The 19,069-nt window shown below is 46.1% G+C and overlaps 1 protein-coding gene across 3 annotated transcripts in view; it reads left to right on the forward strand.

The window, feature by feature from the left end:
* NTRK3 (neurotrophic receptor tyrosine kinase 3) overlaps window positions 1–19,069 on the forward strand; it is a 218,904-nt gene that overhangs the window by 138,140 nt on the left and 61,695 nt on the right. Inside the window, exon 13 of one of the 3 annotated variants that reach the window (XM_039723238.1) lies at window positions 83–2,794. The exons of the other annotated variants lie outside the window; for them this stretch is intronic. Within the exon in view, the coding sequence (XP_039579172.1) occupies window positions 83–201 (119 nt within the window). The 3' untranslated portion in view covers window positions 202–2,794. Of the gene's footprint in view, window positions 1–82; window positions 2,795–19,069 lie in introns of those variants that run through there. 3 annotated transcript variants of the gene reach the window in all.

Raw genomic sequence — 19,069 nt, forward strand, 5'->3', positions numbered from 1 at the left:
TTTTTTCTAGTTTTGCTCTTTTTTGTTTTTTCGTTTACTTTATTTTGCTTTTTTCTTTTTTCTGTTTTTTTTCCCCCTTTAGGTTTCAGAGAAATTATGTTGAATCCAATAAGCCTCCCTGGACATTCCAAACCTCTTAACCAAGGCATTTATGTTGAGGATGTCAGTGTTTATTTCAGCAAAGGACGTCATGGCTTTTAAAAACTCCTTAAAAGTCCCTGTTCTGATGTCAAGTTTATAGGCTGTGCCCTCAAAATGGTGGGAAGCAGTAAGCGTGGTCTGTATGGATTGAGGTCTCCTCCTAATAGGACTCTACAGCCCTGCCTGTACACACGTTAAAGCCAACTGAAACTGTGGTTTTCTGTCACCAGATAACAGGGTTGTTCTTTTCCTCCAATGGTCGCTGTGTTCGTTAAATATTCCTGCAAGGCACAACAGCAGCAATGAGAGCAAATAAAGAGAATTAAAACCCAATTGAAAGGAGTCATCCTAATAACAGAGTAAATAATTGTACTTTTGCTTTAAAATAAAACACAAAACAAAAAACAAAAAAAAAAAACAAAAACAACCAAGCCAACCAAACTGACATCTTTAGTCATGTCCTCCCTGCTTGGAGTTTTCCTTGTAAGCTTGTGTCTTCGCAACACCCAGTGAATGCTGCCATCACCTCTTATGTGGCACTGCCATGGGAGGTCTCCCAGAGCGAGCCGAGGCGGGGAGCCTGGAAGAAACTAAAGCAGAACGAAGACTTTTGGTAAGAACAAAGGCAGCCCCGCTCCCAGTTCTTGCACAGAAAATAATGTTGGAAGGAATGAGGATGGAAAGAAAAAAAACAAAAAGTATCTTACTTCTCTGACAGGAAGAGAGTGTGGTTATCTTTGAAGTGCACATATTCTAGGAGGCTTCTTTTGTTTGTCTGTCTGTCTGTGTGTGTTAGAGCGGCTCGTTGGATCTGACTATCTCATTGTTGTACTCTGGTCTCTCCCTGCTGCTTAAATGATGAGCTTTATCTGAGGAGTTGCCTGCACTTCCCACATGGATGGAGAATCCATAGCGCAGAAGGGTCTGTGTCCTTGCCAGGACTAGAGCAGTAAGCAAAGTGGAAAAGCATATCAGACGCACGCAGGTCCCATTGCTGGGCTTTTTCCAGCCCCATTTAGCTCTCCCCTCTATTCCCATCCCACTAGAGATTGATTGTAACCCAGTTGCATACCCAGAACCATCAGCTCAAGACTGGCTGACTGAAGGAGAGGAAAAAAAAGTATTCTATTGCTTCTTCTCTGGCAAATACAGGAGTATCGGTCCTGTTCTGGCCAATATTTGTATTCTCTCCCCCTCTCCTATCCCACTTTTGTCTTACTTCATCCAAAGCCTCTCAGATGGAAAAGTAAACCCTTTCATCCTGTCCTCAAGAGAAGCCAGCTGCCCTTGTGGCAATTTGCAGGGTTTTCCTTGGACTCTCTGGATGTCACATGTATGGGAAATACAGATTTGCTCACACATATCAGTGATAACCTATAAGCAAAGCAAATTTTCTCTAGAGGACAAAAAATATTCCAAAAGCTTCAGGTGTGGCCAGACCCTTTTGAGAGGAATATTGGACCAGGAGCTTGCTCACCAGCCACTCAGCTTTGCTTGCCTTCTTGGTGGCCCGAGATGACCTTATCACATCAGGGGTGTCTCTAAATCACCAGCCCTCAAGGGTCACTGCCACTGGAAAGAGTCACAGTCCCTCTCCACCAGAACTGGGCAGAAGCCTCAGAATGGATGTTCTGCTTCATCCTGCCTTTACAGGTGACCTGCATGAACCACCCTGGAGATTGCCAGGAGGTTTTTATTATCAGCTGTCCCATAGGGATATCGCTGGGAATATTCCATTCTCTTGCTTCTTCTCCTGGTTTGTTTGCATAAAAAAGGTAAAGTGCAATAGAAGAGTACTGGAGAGATGGTGGCAGATTGCTTTAAGTTAATGGACATGCCTTAGGGGGGCATCTGCGTTAGCGCGAGGAGACCTGGCTCAGGTTGGATGGCTTCAGAAACCATGACCAAATCTCCCAACAACGTTTCCTGCCCGCATCGGAGCTGGAAATGCCAGAGGTGCACTGCCAGAGAGGACCTGCGGCCGTGTGCCATGGACACCTCAATTCTGCAGATTCACAGAGTCAGGAGGAGCTTCGCCGAGCGTGTGAATCACTGGGTGCTTGTCTGAACTGAATTTCCCCATCTCCTGGAAGTTGCCCACCTGACCTGGGGATGTCTTGTCTGAACTGTCTCCTCTCCCTAGCACTGTTCAGGGGACTCTGCTCTCAACTGTGTGTATCAGTCGTAGAGATGCATCTGTGGGCCTGGACCAGAAGCCTATATCCAAATACCCTAGCAGAGGAAGGGTTGAATTTTGCAGCTCAGGTCCATCTCTGCTTAGAAGAAATCCTCCGGACCGTACAACATAATTAAAAGCAGTTCTCCCCACTGTGATCGATGTCTCAATTTGTTTAACACCAACTAAAGTCTCTGGTTCCTCACTGCTGAAAACGAAAGCCAGTCGTGGCTGTTTGCGATTGGTGGCTTTAAGTAGCAAGTCTAAGGATGTTTCTTTTTTAAATTTTATTTTATTTTTAATTATTGTAAATCATTACCTCATTTTCTGTCAATGAGATTCCTCCATCTTTGAGCATTCTTATCTTGCCATAACTATCATCCTGTGCTAATGGGAAATGGGACGGTCCCTTTTCACAGAGACTATAGGGGTGTTCAATGTCTAGTTTCTTAATAAACACTTTATTTTCTAACGAAACAGCTGCACCAGGCCTCTTCTTTGAAGACAAAATAAATAAATGTTCAGAATGACATGTCTTATAGTCTACTTCTTCATGAAATGGTCCACGTGTGGGGAGTTTGGTTTGTTTTCTTCTTTGGCGGGTGCGGAGGGTGGGATTTACAGCTGTGATGGGAACATTGCTCAGGTGTAGCTCTTGCTTCTGTCACTCTCATCAGGCACAAAGAGGTTTTCTTGCCTGCGAGTTTAGCTGCTAATGGTCTCACTTGACAACCTGTTGGTTTTTGTAGCATAAAATGGTCATATTCTCAGGGACAAGCTGGTACTGCAGGAGATTGTGTCAGGATTTGCCAAGACAAGTTTCCATAGTTAGTGAAAAAGTTTTATTAGAACCCTTATCTCTCAGGGAGCTTGACAGTAAAAGATTGTTCTGGCTGCAGTACTTGTGTTTCAGGATATGCTGTTGCTTCGGGTCTCCTCGCTCGGCTGTGCAAATTGACAAAAACCAGCAAAATTGGCTGTTGGGTGTTGGATTTTTGTCCCCTCCTCAGGAACAATTAACCTCATGTTAAGCTCTTAAGAATGTGTTTGCTGTAGAGGCAGTGGGATACAGGTGAGCGCTGTGCTCAGGTTCCTCATTAGAAATTCATGTCCAGGTGGTTGGATGCTGCAGGAGAGAGGAACCTTTCTGCAGTGTGTGGGACTTGGCATGAGGGTGTGTCTTAGTTGTGTCTCAGAATTGTTCACAGGAGATGTCACTGATGTAACTAAAAGCTGCTGTGCCAACCTGCAGGTGACAGTGGGCATGAGGACGGGGGTGTGTTTGGGCACATATTGGTGGATGGTGCTGGAACCCTCTTAGAAAACCTGGTGAGAGTTTTGATGAGCAAATTAAAAACATGTTTTCCAGCATCCTTCTGTTCCTATAACTTCCTGGCATGACTTTCAAGCAAATGTCTCAAAATGATGCTGTGGGTGAATTTCCGCATGACCTTCCCTTCTAATGAGTGTGTCTCTAGCAGTGATGGGGTGCTGTGGTTCACAGGATTAGGTGATGGCTCAGACCTTAACCTTTCCAGGACTGTCTGCAGTGCCCAAGACAAATGTCTGTCTCGTAACATAACCTTACACAAGGGATGAGGAGCTGAGCTGCATTGGATTCCATCCCTGTTTCCTCTTTCTTTCTGAGGTGTGGGAAACAAACATAGGGTTTAGAAGCTCTGTCTTTTCTTCTCCACTTCTGCAGGGTCTGTTATGAGATTTCACAGCCCAGAAACATTGCAAATGGTGGTTGAATAGCCAATTACTCAGGCTGCTGCTATGGTCAGCTTTGGTTCACTTTGTTTTGTGTTTCAGGGCAACTGACTCCTTACGTATGAGTTCCTACAATACTTTTAATGTTGTCAGTTCAAAAGGAGCTGGTTTAACTATGGGCTCTGACAGGCATCACAGAGGGTTGGACACTTGTTTCTTCTTGTTCTTTCTTCTTGGTTGTCTCTGTTGCCTGATGCACCCATGTGAAGGTTCCATGCTCTTCATGACAGCTGGACCATGAGTTGACATTGCTGTGCTGCTCTCTCTCCCCACTCTGGCTTCAAATGACTCTTCAGATAAAGAGTTATTACTGAAGGAGCTTGTGATGCTGGTTTGGTAGGGTAAGGGCAGAGGACCTCTAGAAGGAATGATCAGCTCCTGCTGAACATCACAACCCTGCCTCCTCAGGTCTTGTAGAGTGTGGAGCCTGTGTGTGAATAAGCAGAGAAACAAAGCTTTGGCTCATTGTACTTTGACTCTAAAAAGATGGAGTCACGTTTCTGTTATTTCCTGCTTGGAGGGAGCACGATGGGCACAGTGTGTTTCTGGCACTGTAGCTCTCTCCAGGATGGAATCATTGTGTGGGACCTTGGGCCCAGGCTTGCTGCAGGGTGTGTGGGATGCTGTAGGTCACGATTGGGGTATATTGAGTTCCACAGCTGCTTATCCACATTGCACTGAGTCCTGATGTTCTTTGCTGCTCTTTTGTTTATTTAGGTATGTTTTTGAGGAGTCATGCCTTCTCTCCCAAGAGGCTTGAGCTTGTTTTGAAGGTGGTGGTTTGGTGTTTCTACCACCAGGCCTTTGTCCTTTCCCTGTGTCTATCTCCTGCTGTCCAGGGAATTTCTGGGAGCTGTGGGGAGTCAGAGGAAGGTGCTTCTGATGATTCAGCAAATGCTCTGCTCTGATTTGTACCCAGAACAAGCTGCAGATCCTCAGGGTTAAGCCTGGCATTAGCAGAGGATAAAGAGGCATAGACACAGTAGTAAAGCTAAAAACCACAGGTTTGGAGGAGCAGCACGAAGAGAGCACACAAGAAATCAATGCTGAGTGATTTCTTTTTTTTTTTTCCTTAACATTTGGAAGCAGTTCTGGTGCTGTTTGTGCAGTGACTCAAAGAGCCCATATTAACCATGCATTTACCAGTGCCTGCAGAGCCTGAGCAGTTGAAAGAAAATTTAAGAAACTGCGGGGAAGTACATACATCTGCTTTGAAGGTGTGGGTGTAGTTTCACAGGAGACCTGCCCACTCTCAGCTGGAAAAGGTGAAGCAATTTACCTGGTGATTTCTAAGCTTTACTTGGTGAAGCAATGACGTATCTTCTGCTGTTGTGCTGCATTTTGCTTCACCTTTATCTTCTGTGGTTTCTCCAGTGTTGTCTCCACTACTTCCCTTAAGACAGGCAGGCTCCTTGGTGGTGCCAGCATGGTCTGATGCCACAAAGCTAGAATAAATCTCAACCCACACACAGTAAATAACTGCAGGAGGATTCCTTCGCAAAGAGAAGATGATAGTTTCTCCAGCAGTAAAGCAGAGTGCAACTGCAAGACAGCTACATTTGAATTTTGGTATTATTTTGAACTTGTGAGTGTAATTGCTGACTAATCAGCAGGAATAAATTTTGGTTGTTCTGTACAAAGTGGAGGGATTTGTTCTAAGTGCTGGTTAAATGATTTGCTCTGCTGTTAGTGACTCATTTGTGATCTGTGCCTGATTCCTGCAGAGAAGTTGACTTTCTGTAAGCATTTGTTTATTATTTCAGAGTATTTGGCCTTATTTCTCCAAGATTTTGCCTCAAATATTGATGTTGTGTGATGGGTGTTGGTTTTGCTCTTGGGTTGGGTGAGTGACTGTTTCAGACTGGTAGTCAGAAATGTAACATGCAGAGGTACCCTTCCGTCATCTGTTATTTGGGGTTGTCCCTAACCCCATGTTTCTTTTCATATTTTGGGATTAATACCATCCTGATAGGTCTTTCTGCAGGCAAGAAAAACTGTCACTGCCTGGGCCTTTGGAACAGTTAAGAGCTTGTTTTCAGAGCAAGTATCTTTCCTGGCTCCAGTCAGAATTCTGGGAGCAGCCTGTGTCTGACCTGTGTGTGGGTTTCCATCCACTGGTGGCAGAGGAGCCACTGCTGGAGGTCAGGCTCATTCATGAGGAGTCAGGGAGAGCCAGACTGGAGCTGCATTAGGCTCAGTAAACTGCCAGGGTGTCTGAATAAACTGATTTTGGCCAGGTCATCATTATCTTAAGTGAGTCAGAGATGTGTCCAGGCTGTTTATTAAGATCATTAAGAGAGGGAGGGAGGGATGCTTACAGTCCATGGACTAGGCTGGTGAGGTGGTGAAGTATATTGCAACATCTGACACAAGAGAGAGGGAGCTCCTGGTCTTGCAAGCTGATGTATCCAAGGCCTGGTCCTGCCAGGATTCAGTCCCTGGTGCCACTGTCAGGCATGTACAGTGACATCATGCTAATGCACATTTCAAACATCACTGATGTGAGCTCATCTTGCCAGGCTGAAGAGTCACACCTCTGCTCAGGTTTTCTCATGAGGCCTTGCTGCCTGGCAATTTTAGAGATATTCTGGATCAACAGAGCATTTTGTGTTTGCTGTATCAGTGCCAGGCAGTATGTGGGGAAGAGAGGAGAGATTTTGCATGGTCACTTCTCCTTGACAGTGCCTGGTCCAGCCCCTGTAGGCTTCTGGAGGTGGCTGCAGGTTTGCTTTGTGCTTCTTGGACACGTTGGTTTATTGGGTGGTCCCAGAAGGTGTGGATATTTAAGTGTTTAAGCTCCAGTCACACGCTCAGCACTGCTGGAACACCTCCAGAGGTACGAGTCCCCCAAAGCCAGCACATCTCACCACGCACAGACGTTGCAGGCGACTGAGAAGGGCCTCACTTAAAGACAGGTAAGTGTCATTTTTTCTCCTTCTAGGGAACTATTGTGTGTAATGTGCTGGATTCAGAACTCTAGCAGGAATTATTTTGATGGATCTGCTCTAAATGCATCAATGATAACTGAGTGCATTAGACAGTATCAGTGGGAAAATGTGAGTCCCTGCTCAGGAGAAAGCAGGGGTTCTTCTGGCTGGAAATGCTGCAGGTCTGGCACTGTGTGGGAGTGGAAAACCAGAAGAGCCAAGTGCTGCTGGGGACCAGGGTTAACACCCACGGCTGCTCCTGTTTGGCCACCCGGGTCAGGTGGGGTGAAGGAGGATGCAGCCAGAATGCCAGCAGGTATGGCAGAGATGTGGGAGGTGTTTGGCACAGCTGCTGACTCCTTTTGAAAGCTTGAGAGCGCAGAACTGCAAGGGTGGCTACTTGATGATAGTGCCAGTCTCTCATTTTCATTAGCAATCAGCCAAAAAAAGGATGTGCTCTGCCTTAACCCTCCTGCCTGTGGCCAGCAGTGCATCCAACACAGAGAGAACACCTTTTTTGCAGCCATGTGACATGCTTGCCACTCAATATCAGCAGAAGATTTTATAGCCATGGCTTCAGAAGAAGGTAACAAAATCCCTGACTGTGTATCTTGGATGAAAGTATCATCCTATGACTAGACTGAGCTCAGTTTAATCCTGTTAACCTCACAGTGGACTCCTGGGAGTTGGGTAACATTCTCTGTAGGTCCTTAAGCTTCTCTGCATGGCTGTAATGTGTGAAGCATCTCATGTTTTGCCAAATTTCCTTCTCTGGATTCAGTGGTGCTGGCATGAACCTCAAAAAAAGAAAAAAGGGCAGAATGGTATCAACAGCATTGTCACAAGGGAAGGTGAATGTCTCTCACCAAAAAGACAGAGTCATCCTTAGAAAACAAAGAAGACTCCTGAGCATAACAGATATTGTCACGTACACCCAAATAGGTAAGGATTGGCAATGTTCCTTCTAAGTAAGACCTCTAAGACTCAAAGAGCAAGAAAATGTGGTGATCATGAGCCGTAGATACAGCACAGACTGAAACCTGGCTCTTTGATCTGAAAGGGCCACTGAAATCAAAGGGCTGCACAGGGATCTATTTGGATGATGCCTTGAAGGACTGGTTCAACCCTTAGGGGCATGTCTGTGCCCTTAGTTTATAGACTGTGCTGCTCCGTCTGTCATCCAGCTGGGCTGTTGTTGTGCCAGCACAGGGAGGGAGCTATCCCACAGCTTGCTGGACAGGAGCCACTGAGGGCTCCAGCTCTCCCTCTCTGAATCCTCTCCACCTCTCGTTTCCCTGTGCTCCCTTCTGAGTAAGAACAGGTCCCCACTGGTTGGAGCTTTCACCAGATCTCACCCAGCCCCATGCTTAGGTTCCTGAACAAGAACCCAGAGGATGGTCATCTCTTCAGTGGGAAAGGAAATGCCTTTGGCATAAGATCCTTGGAGTTGTCCAAAGAGGTGTCCTTGTCTGGAGAAGTAAGTAGATGCCTGCTGATCATGGTGCAGGGGGGTGTGTATGTTTGTGTTTGTGTGTGTAGTAGGAATCAAATATTCATGTTGGAGAGCTGGTGTTGGATTTCCAAGGGAAGAAACACATTCAGTAAATGTGATCCACAGCCCAAGGCAGAGGATTGGAGGTCGGCATGGTAAGCCTTGAGGGGATTAGGCGGTGACATGGAGGTAAGTTGTTGCTGCAGCTTCCCCTCCTGCAGTTCTGTATAAATGATTTAAGTCCCCACAGTCCACTGATGGTGTCCGTGCACTGGCACTGCCAGGGATGGATGAGAACAGCCTGGCTCTGAGCTGGGTGTGATTCCAGACAGCAGCTCTGGAGACCCTCAACAGCACATCCCTGTGTCCTAGAGACTGAGCTGGGGTCTCTCACAGAGCTCAGCTGCAAGCTCAGAACAGCTGCTGGGGTTTGGGAAGAAGCAGGGAGGCACAAGGGTCCTTTCCCCAAGGACATCCAAGCCCAAGTGGAGGCAGCACACATGCTGCTCCCTGCTCACTTAAAACCCCCTGAAAAAAAGACTCTTTGTTCTAGGAGATATAGATTATATATATTTTAAGGCTCCATGAATCATTCATAGCCCAAAGATAAAACTGAGCATCAGAGCCAAGGAAAGGCTGGGGCTGTGAGGCGAAGCAAGGAGCCTTCCATTATGTATTGTACTCAAACTTGACCTGCCAGTACCTCCTTGAAATCTTGCCTTTGCTTTGGGCAGCCCTCTTTTCCTCCTAAAAATCTGAACTACTCACCTACTTTCAGCAGATAATTGTAGGAAGAGCACAATCAGCTGATTCCCTTGCTGTGCAGATTGATGGTTGGCTTTTGAAGAGTTAAAATGAGCATGTGAAAGCACAGTGAGGCTGTCAGGAAAAACATGGATGTGTTGGCTTGGAAGGAGAATGAAAGAGTCCTAGGGATGCTATGAGATCAAGCAGGGTTTAAGGATTAACACTTAGTCTGGCAAACAGTGTCAGGTAGGGATTATTGAATGGCTTGGGAAGAGAGTCTGGGTGTTTTCTGACTGAGCCAAACACTTCCAGGCTCAGTGTGGCACAAGCCAGCTGTGAATAAGGGCTCCTGCTCACTTGTGGTCACTTGGTGGTCAGCATGAAATGAGTTTGTGAGTGTGAGCCTCGTGCCTGGCAGGCAGATGTCCTTAGCTCAGAAAACATCTCTGGTTTCTTGGATGGAAGCAAATGCTGATGATTAAATCCAGAGTGTGGCTGTATGGCAGTGATTTGTAGGTTTCTGACCTCTTGGCAATAAGACATGGCCAACACAACCTGTCTGGATAGCAGCAGAAATCACAGCCAAAAGAGTGGAAAGGGAGGAAGAGGGATTGGTTGTTTGGTTTATTTTCTTTGTGCTTTGCTGTTGTTTGCTGTTTGAGTCTGTAATCTAAGAGAAGGGCTGGAAGTTGAGCTTTCATTTTATCAGATCGTGGTTTTCTTTCCTGTATCAGTTGTATTACAGTAAAAATTCATGTTCTGCTTGTCCTGATTAAATGGCAATATGTTGTACCATAGCAGCAGGAAACTCTCATGTTGCTTTGCTATTTCCTTTTTAATTACTGTCACCAATTCATTGGCAAGAGTAATCTTATTGCTCAGGGCTGGAGACACCTTCCCTTTCCATCTCTATACAGCCCCAGGGCTTGTAAAATACACTTTTGGCAGTAAGGTGAAATAAAGAGAACTTCATTTATTTGCTGCATTTCATTTGTGCCAGCACAAGAGCTTATGAGGCCACATCTAGCCTGGGTATCTGGTATTGTCCAAGTTAAAAATAACCTCACTTTGCTCTGCTCACTCAAAAGTTGTTTTTCACCCAGAACCTTTCAGGGCACTGCTTGGCCAAACAGTAGTGACAGAACTAAGGAGAGAGTGATCGGGGTGGGGTGGGGTGACAGGAACCCCACAAGGTCAGGTAAGTGGCTGAAACAGAGCATCAGGGCTGGCAGCTGATAGTCTGCAGCAAGCAAACACCATGACATGCAAGACGTCTGCGGCAAAAACTGGGAGAGAAATTATTTGGAAACGTGCTCTTTCTAAAGCTTTTATTTTTTAATAGAGAAAACCTTTCAGGCCCCTTTTTAATTCATAATAAAGAGCAGGTTGAAAAGAAGGAGAGGGCAAATGAAGACAGTGAGGCTTGCTAACTTCCTTTAAAGTTGGAAGGTCACCTTTAAAAATGGATGAATGCAGCATTTGGAAGAAGCTCCAAGGCAGCAGGCCTGGGGTTCAGCACTAGAATAGGAGGCAGAACAAAGATGAAAAGAAGAATCCAGTTGGGATCTAGGAATAGCTGCAGATCCCCGTGGTGGACTTGGGTGGAGGCGGTGTTTGAGGGAGCTTCTCTGCCCGCTCTCAAAGCTGCAGTTGTGCGTGGTGATGTGCTGGGGAAAGCTAAATTTGGAGCTGGACAGCCAGCTGGACTGCACAGGGGCACATGGATGGGTGCTAGCACTGTGGGAGTAAGATTGGGATCTGGGATAAAATCACAGCACTGCCTGCCCATTTGCATTCAGGGATGCTGGGTGGCTCTACAGCTGTCCTGCCTGGTTTGGCTGTGTCCCTGCTGACTTTTTCCCTTTCCTGGGATTCTTCAGGGAGTGGTAAAAGGGTGATCACAGCAGGAATCCTGGTGATAGTTTGCTGCTTCCCAGTTCCAGCCCTTCCCACCTTTCCTTGACACAACCTGGGAGCTGCCTGGTGGGAAGAGGACATAAGGGGAGGAGTGGGGATGGTATTGAGTGATCCTGGTGTTGGTCTCAGCTGTGTCTGCCCTGGGCAGAAGTTCCCTATGTCAGGGGAGCAGTTCTTAGGATTCACCTAAGAACTGAACACATTTCATATTGAAGCAATTGCCTGTCTTTCCCTCTGAGCCAAGATGCAGGGGCATCAGACACATGCTATCTATTGCTTATTAAGTGGTTTAACAAGCCCAGCTAATTACAATGTACTCAAGGATTTTGTAGCTTATGAAGGCAGTCCCTGTTTGTTTGTGTCAGTGCTTTAATACATTAATACACCAATTAAGCCTCGGGAGGTGTGTGTGCTCACACAGCTTTACATATGGGGAGGCACGTTGATGGTTTTCATGTCAGCTGGGGCTTCTCTGGCTCTTACAGCTCCAGCTCTGAAGGGATGCTTGTGGTTTTACAGCCTTGTCACTGGAGGGACATGCATCCCCTACATAAAAACATTGTTCTCCCTGCCCAGAAATATGTTGTTTTACAAGACTCAGGCAGACATGGGCACTCTGCTGTTAAGGTTTCCTTCTCTCAGACAGGCCTTGGAGAGTTTCTCGGTCTCTTTCCTTCTCAGTGCTGATGATACAGGCAATTTGTGCCTGAAAGTGTTGTCTTCTCTGCCTCAGTTAGTCCTGAGAGGTCAGCAGTGGGAGGTGCTGCCTGTGACACATGCATTTGTTTGCAAAGGGCCCAGAACATTCATTAACCACACGGTAACGAGCAATAATCAGTGCAGAAGGAGCCCAGCATGAGCCAGTGCAGGGATGGGCTGGAGCAGGCAGCGAGGGTCAGAGGTAAAAGCCTCCTCAGTGCACTCACAGCTCAATGAAAAGAAAGCAGTCATGGGGGGAGGAGAAGGAGAAATGACAGATTAAAGGAAATTGAGCAACTGTAATAAATACACTTGAAATTGAAGTGATTATATTCCCTGTGGAGCTGAAGTGCTGAGGAGGGTCTGCAGAAAGGGCAGCCACACAAAACCAGTGGCCTTTTGGAGAGCTGGCTTACAGGGAATGCAAAATGAGTGGAGGAAAGCTGGCTGGGCTTTAATGCAGGTCTTTCAGACACAGCTGGGAAGGCTGCCCTCAACATTCAGTCTAGCAAAAATAAAGATAATAAAAGGCAGGATGATGGGACTGACATACACCAGGCTGGCTGAGCCAGAGACTGGAACCATAATGGAACACTGCTGAAATATCCCAATGAAAGGAGGGGGGAGGAAGAAGAGTGCAGGAGAAAACAAAGGGGTGGAAAGCAGCAGCCATACAGATGCTGAGGGTGTATTTCAGGCAGGGAAGTCCTTTTGCTCATAAGCATCTCAGAGAGAACAAAACTGCCCTCACATCAAGGAGGGGTTTGGAGCTTTGAGGAAAACAGGGATCTGGTACAGAGGGTATGGAGGAGAAAGTGTTTATCTTGAGAGTGATATATGGAGAACTTACACTGATGACAGAACAAAAGGCTGGCTGAATCAGTGATAAAAGGAGAGAAAGATTATTAAATATTTTTCATCTGCCAAAATTGCATCCAGTTTTATGGAGGATGAAGAGTTCATATCAGTGACCAGCTGTTCAAGGGCACGGGACCAGGTGAGCATCCTCTACAGATGGAGAGCACATCCTGAGGGTATGCACACAACTTGCCAAGCTCTTTGCTGACATTTTAATTTCCCTGTTTAAAATTGGGCAGATGGATGAGAGTTGGAAAGTGGTGGACATAGCAGGGACAAGAGACAGACTGGTGAGTTTGGTGTTTGCTCTGGGAAATTCTTGGGTATCTTCCCATTTTAATTTGCCTGTTTAAAATTGGGCAGATGGATGAGAAAGTGGTGGACATAACAGGGACAAGAGACAGACTGGTGAGTTTGGTGTTTGCTCTGGGAAATTCTTGGGTATCTTCTTAAACTTTAAAGGATGTTGTGGGAGAGCACCTGGAAAGAAACACTCTGTGAATGCCCAAGTAATGTGCCTGGAAGGAGTGGGAGGTCACACTCAGCTAACCCTGAGGAGCTCACTGCCACCATTTCTGAGGGAAATTCAGTGGATAAAGTTCACTGAGGTGCTCCACAAGTGTGTGACAAGGACCAGCATCTGAAATTAATGACTAGGGGTAGAAGCATTGACAAATGCATCGACAAAACAAAGAACCCGTGTAGAAATCTGCCCTAAGAGCAAGAGACAGAAAAGAGGTGTTGCTAAAAGTGTTTCCAATTGGAAAGAGGTAGAAAGTGATGTGTCCTGGAAGTCACTGTTAATCACCTGTGTTTTTCTTGATGTCTGCTAATGATCTGGAAGAAAATGCTGAAGGCAGGAACCAGAATCCTCTCTGCTGTAGCATCATGGACTGAGGGATTTTTCACCAGCATGGACTGTGCTCAAGGTCCCAAACACAGCCAGAGCCTCTCCTGATTTGGGATGTGTTTGAGAGAGGAATCCCTAGAGAGAGAAGAGAAGCAGAGAGAGAGAGAGAGAGACTGCAATTTATGCCACAGAGAAACAGCACTATCCATTAAGAAAGGATAAATGAAGCAAACTGGGCAGCGTAGGAATATTTTGTTCATTGAACTCTTTCCAGAAATGAAGATGTGATTTTTAACAGCCCGGTAATTATTCATTCCTTCGTTGTTTTTTATTTTTTTCTTCTCTCTCTACAATTCCAGTTTCTAGTTTGGAGACCTCAGATGACTTGATGTGAGCTCTGTTTGCAGGAGAATTGCAGCCTGGCTGTGTAAATGCAAGTCTGAGTGAAGTTTTGAACTCTGGGTGCTCATATGCACTCAGATATTGATCTGGGTATGTTTTCCCACTACCTGCTTAAAAAAATCTCTGCCCTGGGAAAAGGTTAAAAGACTTGATTTAAACTCTGATTGATAAAGAAAAGACTTCAAGGTGACCTTTTCAATACAGGCTGAATTTGGGGTCACTTTGCAAGCTCAGATTGCAATAAGGAAACAGGATTTGTAGGGAGATTGATGGATTGGATTAGTGGCCTCTCATTTTGCCATGTTACCATCCCAATATCTGATGCTGGCCCTTCAATTAAGGCAGTTGAGGAAAGCAACATATATAGAGTCCTGTTCAAGATATTTTTGGATGAAATGAGACCTGTCCTAGGCTAGTGAGGAGAAACAGCTTAAGGTATTGAAAACTTTCCACCATTATACCCCACTCAGTGCTCTGCAGCATCACCCACATATATTCATCTACAAATTGCCAGCTTTGGGAGGTTCTTTTTATGCCTCTGCATTCTCAGGTAATTGAAAAACAGTATTACTCTTTCCCACCTTCCCCAGAAATCTTGCTGATTTTGGTCCTTTCCACTAGCAGTATGTTCTTGCTGTAAAACTTCATAATACACATTTAAATTTAAGCTGTTAAGCCATATATGATATATATAAAAAGTATATGTGCATGTACATATATAATATCTTGGTTTTGTAGCTGAAGATCCTCATAGGTTGCCTTCCCCATGTGCCTTGAATACCAATTTAACAATCATCCAGTCTTCAAACAGAGCTCAGTTAAAGCTGAACATGCACCTTTTCACCATGTCCAATTAATCATGTCTTCTGAGGCTACCAGCACTGCAGAATGTTTTCTTGAGTCTCACCAGGGCCTTTAAGAAGAATTAACTGGGTATATTTCCTCTGGTGCAGACACTGATGTTTGGCCACAGGAGGAAACTGCAAGATTCTATTTTTTTCCCCCTCTTGCACGCATTGAAAGGATTTTGTGAAAATTCACCTCAACCATCTGGTTCATAATCGTGTGAGACATTGCTGAAGGATGTCAGACAGAAAAATGGACAAATACACATTGTTTTATCACCCTGTGTTCTCCCTGTGCTGGGAGTGTCAGAGACAATAACCGAGGATGGATTCTCCTTTATAACCACAATAATGGACACAGTGAGGCAGTGCCCCCAGGGAAGCATGCTCTAACAAGAAAGAGCCTGTGGTTCCTTAAGCAGTGCTGACCTCCTGGCAATGAGGGATTTTCAAAGCCTAACCCAAGGAGACCTATTTCTGGTTCACCTCTCACTGCCTGAAGAGGTTTGTTTGTGCCAAGGAGAGGAAGGTGGTGCTGGCTGGACCGTGCCTCTGCACAGCCAGTGCCTGGGGAACAAGTTGGATCCCACCATGGAATAGCTTTGGAATCAATGCATGGCTGAGCTGCTGCCTTTAGGGATCCTCTTCTGCAGGATGGACCCAGGGTGCTGCTGGGCTCCTTTCTCCCCTCTTTTTTTTTTTTTCTACAGCAAGGGGAACCTTGGAGGAAAAGTGGATTTTCTTGGTGTGCAGCCTCACAGGAGCACCAGCATAAAATTCTTTGCTACTTGTGACTCGGGCACAGGCCAAAGGAGCACAATCATGCACAGACCTGGAGGGTTAAATGAGGACCAGCTGCTCTCCCCATCAGATTAGTAATTCCTTTGTATGATCCTTCTCCTCTTTATCCCTCTCTGCATAATTTGCTGCCTCTTAACAATAGCCTAAATCACCCAAACCACAGTAATTTTAGAGCCCAGCAGGCAGAGCTGTCTCATATTACTCCTCCTTCAGGGGTTTCCTTCTGCTGGTGAGATGGAAAAAGGGATGTGCAGACAGAACAAGCCAAGGAAACCTCAGGCAGAAACAAAGAGCAAGGTCCGTTCTGGGTGTCAGGAAAACGTGGATCTGAGGGAACACCTCATAAAGCCACAGACATAAAAACAGCTCCTGTGTCTCTCCTGTGAGAAAGGGAGTCAGCAGAGGTGGGAAGGAAGGAGAGAGATGGAAACTGGGCAAACTAGAGAGAGACTTTCTAAGAAAATCAGAACTTGAGCCTGAGATCTGTCTCTCAACACCTCATGTGTTTGCTTCATATGGCCTCTCTTCTGGAATTTTCTTATTCCATGGGTTTGGCTGCATTACCCACTCGTTTAATGATCACCAAGTAAAGTTGTTGGTGGGATGGGGCAAGATGTGATATTACTACCTGGAGTTTACAGACACAAAAAAAAAAAGAAAGAAAAAGAAAAAAAAAAAGAGGTAAGAGATGATGCTACATTCCTTTCAAAATTATCCTTTTCCTTTTTTTCTTTGTGATGGTGGTGAGGACGACAACAATCAGAAGCACTTCCAATCTGCCTGGAGCTCTAGCTGGAAAATGCAGAACACAAGGCTCTTTCAACAAATTTTCTGCTTTGAGATGGTCCAGGAATTCTATCACAACAGATTTTTCTGAAAGTCTTTATGCAGTTCCACATCTGGAGGAAACTGCCTTTTCTAAAAATACTTCTTCATTTTGCACCCAACTTTGGGGTCAGTTCTTGTTCTGTATGTTGCAATGGGGATCACAGTTTTAGTCTGAACCACTTCCAAACCATACCTCTTTCTTTACTGCCACCCTTCTAATAGTGGCATATTTTCCAGAACATATTCAATATATCTGGATTTTTTAAGCAATTATGGTGTGGGCCAGATCCTTCAAACTGTGAATAAGGGCAGTGACTGAACAACACTGAACCAAAACCCCCTAAATACTCAAAATTAGAAGGAAAAGCTTAATGCTTTGACCTGGACCCTGTGCTGCAATATCTGCATGGGTGTGCAAGCACGCTGCAGCATGGCTCTGAGGTTGATGGCTGGGATGGGAATGACACCAGCAAGACCTGGCTGCTGAGGCCAAAAAGGGCAATGATTACCAGGGGATGTCTGTGGGGGTCAGTGCTGGATGGGTTGAGCTCTGCTGGTGCCTTTTGGAGGGAGCACTGGTGGTGACTGGGACACTTTACTTTTGTGTCTGCTTGGGGTGAGGGGGAATGCAGTATAATCAAGGCTGTTGCAAAGATAAGGGTGATTTTCAATGCTGTTCCCAAATTAAGGAGTGTGAAGAGCCAGTACAGGGATGAGGGCTGGGAAAGTCTCATGTGGCACCAGTTAAGCCAGCCCTGTGTGGCATCTGCCTGCTGGGACACTGTGGGGATGCCAGAGGACAGCAAAGGCCAAAGATCGGGCTGAGTTCACTGTGAGCAAACTCCTTCCTTCAAGGGAGGAAGGAACTCATTTCTGGCCCTGCAGCAGCTCAGCCATGGAGGAGCTGCTGTCTGCACCAGGCCCTGGAGGCTGCTCCATCTCTGCAGTGCAGCACTGGCTGGGGAAATGTGAGGCTCAAGGCTGCTGAAAGCAGGTTCTGCCAGGCTGCTGGCCCTGCTGTAGCAGGCAGAGCTGTGCAGTCAGCTCCCAGGCTGGGGCAGTCCATACCCCGAGCCCCTGTGGCTCGGGTGGAAGGTAAGACTGTGTTCCTGCTGGGAAACATTCTCCAAGCTGCTGGGCTGCTGGCCCTGCTGTAGCAGGTAGAGCTGTGCAGTCAGCTCCCAAGCTGGGGCAGTCCATAGCCCTGAGCCCCTGTGACTCGGGTGGAAGGTAAGACTGTGTTCCTGCTGGGAAACATTCTCCAAGCTGCCAGGCTGCTCGGAGTCCTGGTCACTTCCCACTTTCTTGTGATTATCCATCTTGGCAATAGGATGCTGTTAAGTGTCTGATTACTGTGTTGTTGAAGCCTTAAGCCTGAAATCTGACTATCACATAGTCTCTAGAGGGGCAGCCAATCCTCCTCCAACCCTCCACCAGTAATCCTTCCTTTCCCCTGGAAAAATAGTAAAACAGAAAGACAAGTGGTATCTGTCTGCAGCAGCACTTTCCAATCAAGTGAAAACTAGCTGGAAAATCAAATCAGCTGGTAAGTTGCTGCAAAACACAACTCTATCTCCTTAAAATCTCCCGTTTTGGAGGGATGAGCTGAACAGCAATTGCAGCTGATGTAAAACAAACCATTATGCCTCCTATCTCCTCTCCAAGCCCCCCTCCCTGCAGACGCACGAGTCTGAAGGAGGCAGATGCTCTCTGAAGACTATTTTCCTCTGTTAAATAAATTCACTTTCAAATAATGTGTAATTAAATGTGTGGTATTGAATTAATGTTTTATTCTGAGTGCTTTGGCAGCAGGGGACCTAGGGGCCTGGTTGGTGGAAAGAAAACATGCTCACCAGAAAGACTCCCTTCTCCTCTCTCTTTGCCTTTTCCTCCCACCCTGCCAAGAATCCCAGTCCCTGTTTCCAAGAGCTGCTGGAGTGTATCAATGAGTTGGTGAGGAAGATGCTTTGTGTGAGATCCCTTTTGTGATAAGTTGTCATGGGGCTCTTGGACATTCACCCAGTGCAAAGACCTCTGCAGCCCACTCCTTTCCCCACCTCCACCCATGTCTTGATATTCTTAGTCTTCATCCTCAGAAGATGCCAGCTGTCTGCTAACCTTGTATACAAAAGGCAGAGCCTAAGTGTCCCCTCAGGATGAGAAGTTGGTGCTGGATGTTTGAGACAGAAGCTGCTGAAGCTGAAAAAGCAGTTTATCCTTCCAGCCTAGTGTCAGCCAGAAATTGAGAAGGTACAGACAATTTTGGGAACCATTGGATGTTTTTTAAGCCTTTACCTGGAATGTTAGTAAGGTTTTGGTCCCATCAGCAGTGTTTAGTGTTTCTCTGGGAGCCAGCTGAGGAGGAGTTGGTGCATGCAGACATTGGCAAGCACATTGTCCCTCCCCAGGCTTTGCAGAGGTGACAGCAACAAGGGGGACCAAGTGACTGTCTTAACCTGAGAGGATCTTGAGATGTGTCTTGAGCATAAGGAGATTAAGCAGAGGCAGAGACTGAGTTGGGGCACAACTGGGAACCCATTTACAGCTGCCTGCTGCCAAACCCCAACCCTGGCAGCCACAGGGAGCATTGGGTTTCTTTTGGTAAAGTCTTCA

The sequence above is a fragment of the Passer montanus genome, unplaced genomic scaffold (assembly GCF_014805655.1).
Source record: "Passer montanus isolate IOZ18808 unplaced genomic scaffold, ASM1480565v1 scaffold5, whole genome shotgun sequence".
In the NCBI taxonomy this organism is placed as follows: Eukaryota; Metazoa; Chordata; class Aves; order Passeriformes; family Passeridae; genus Passer; species Passer montanus.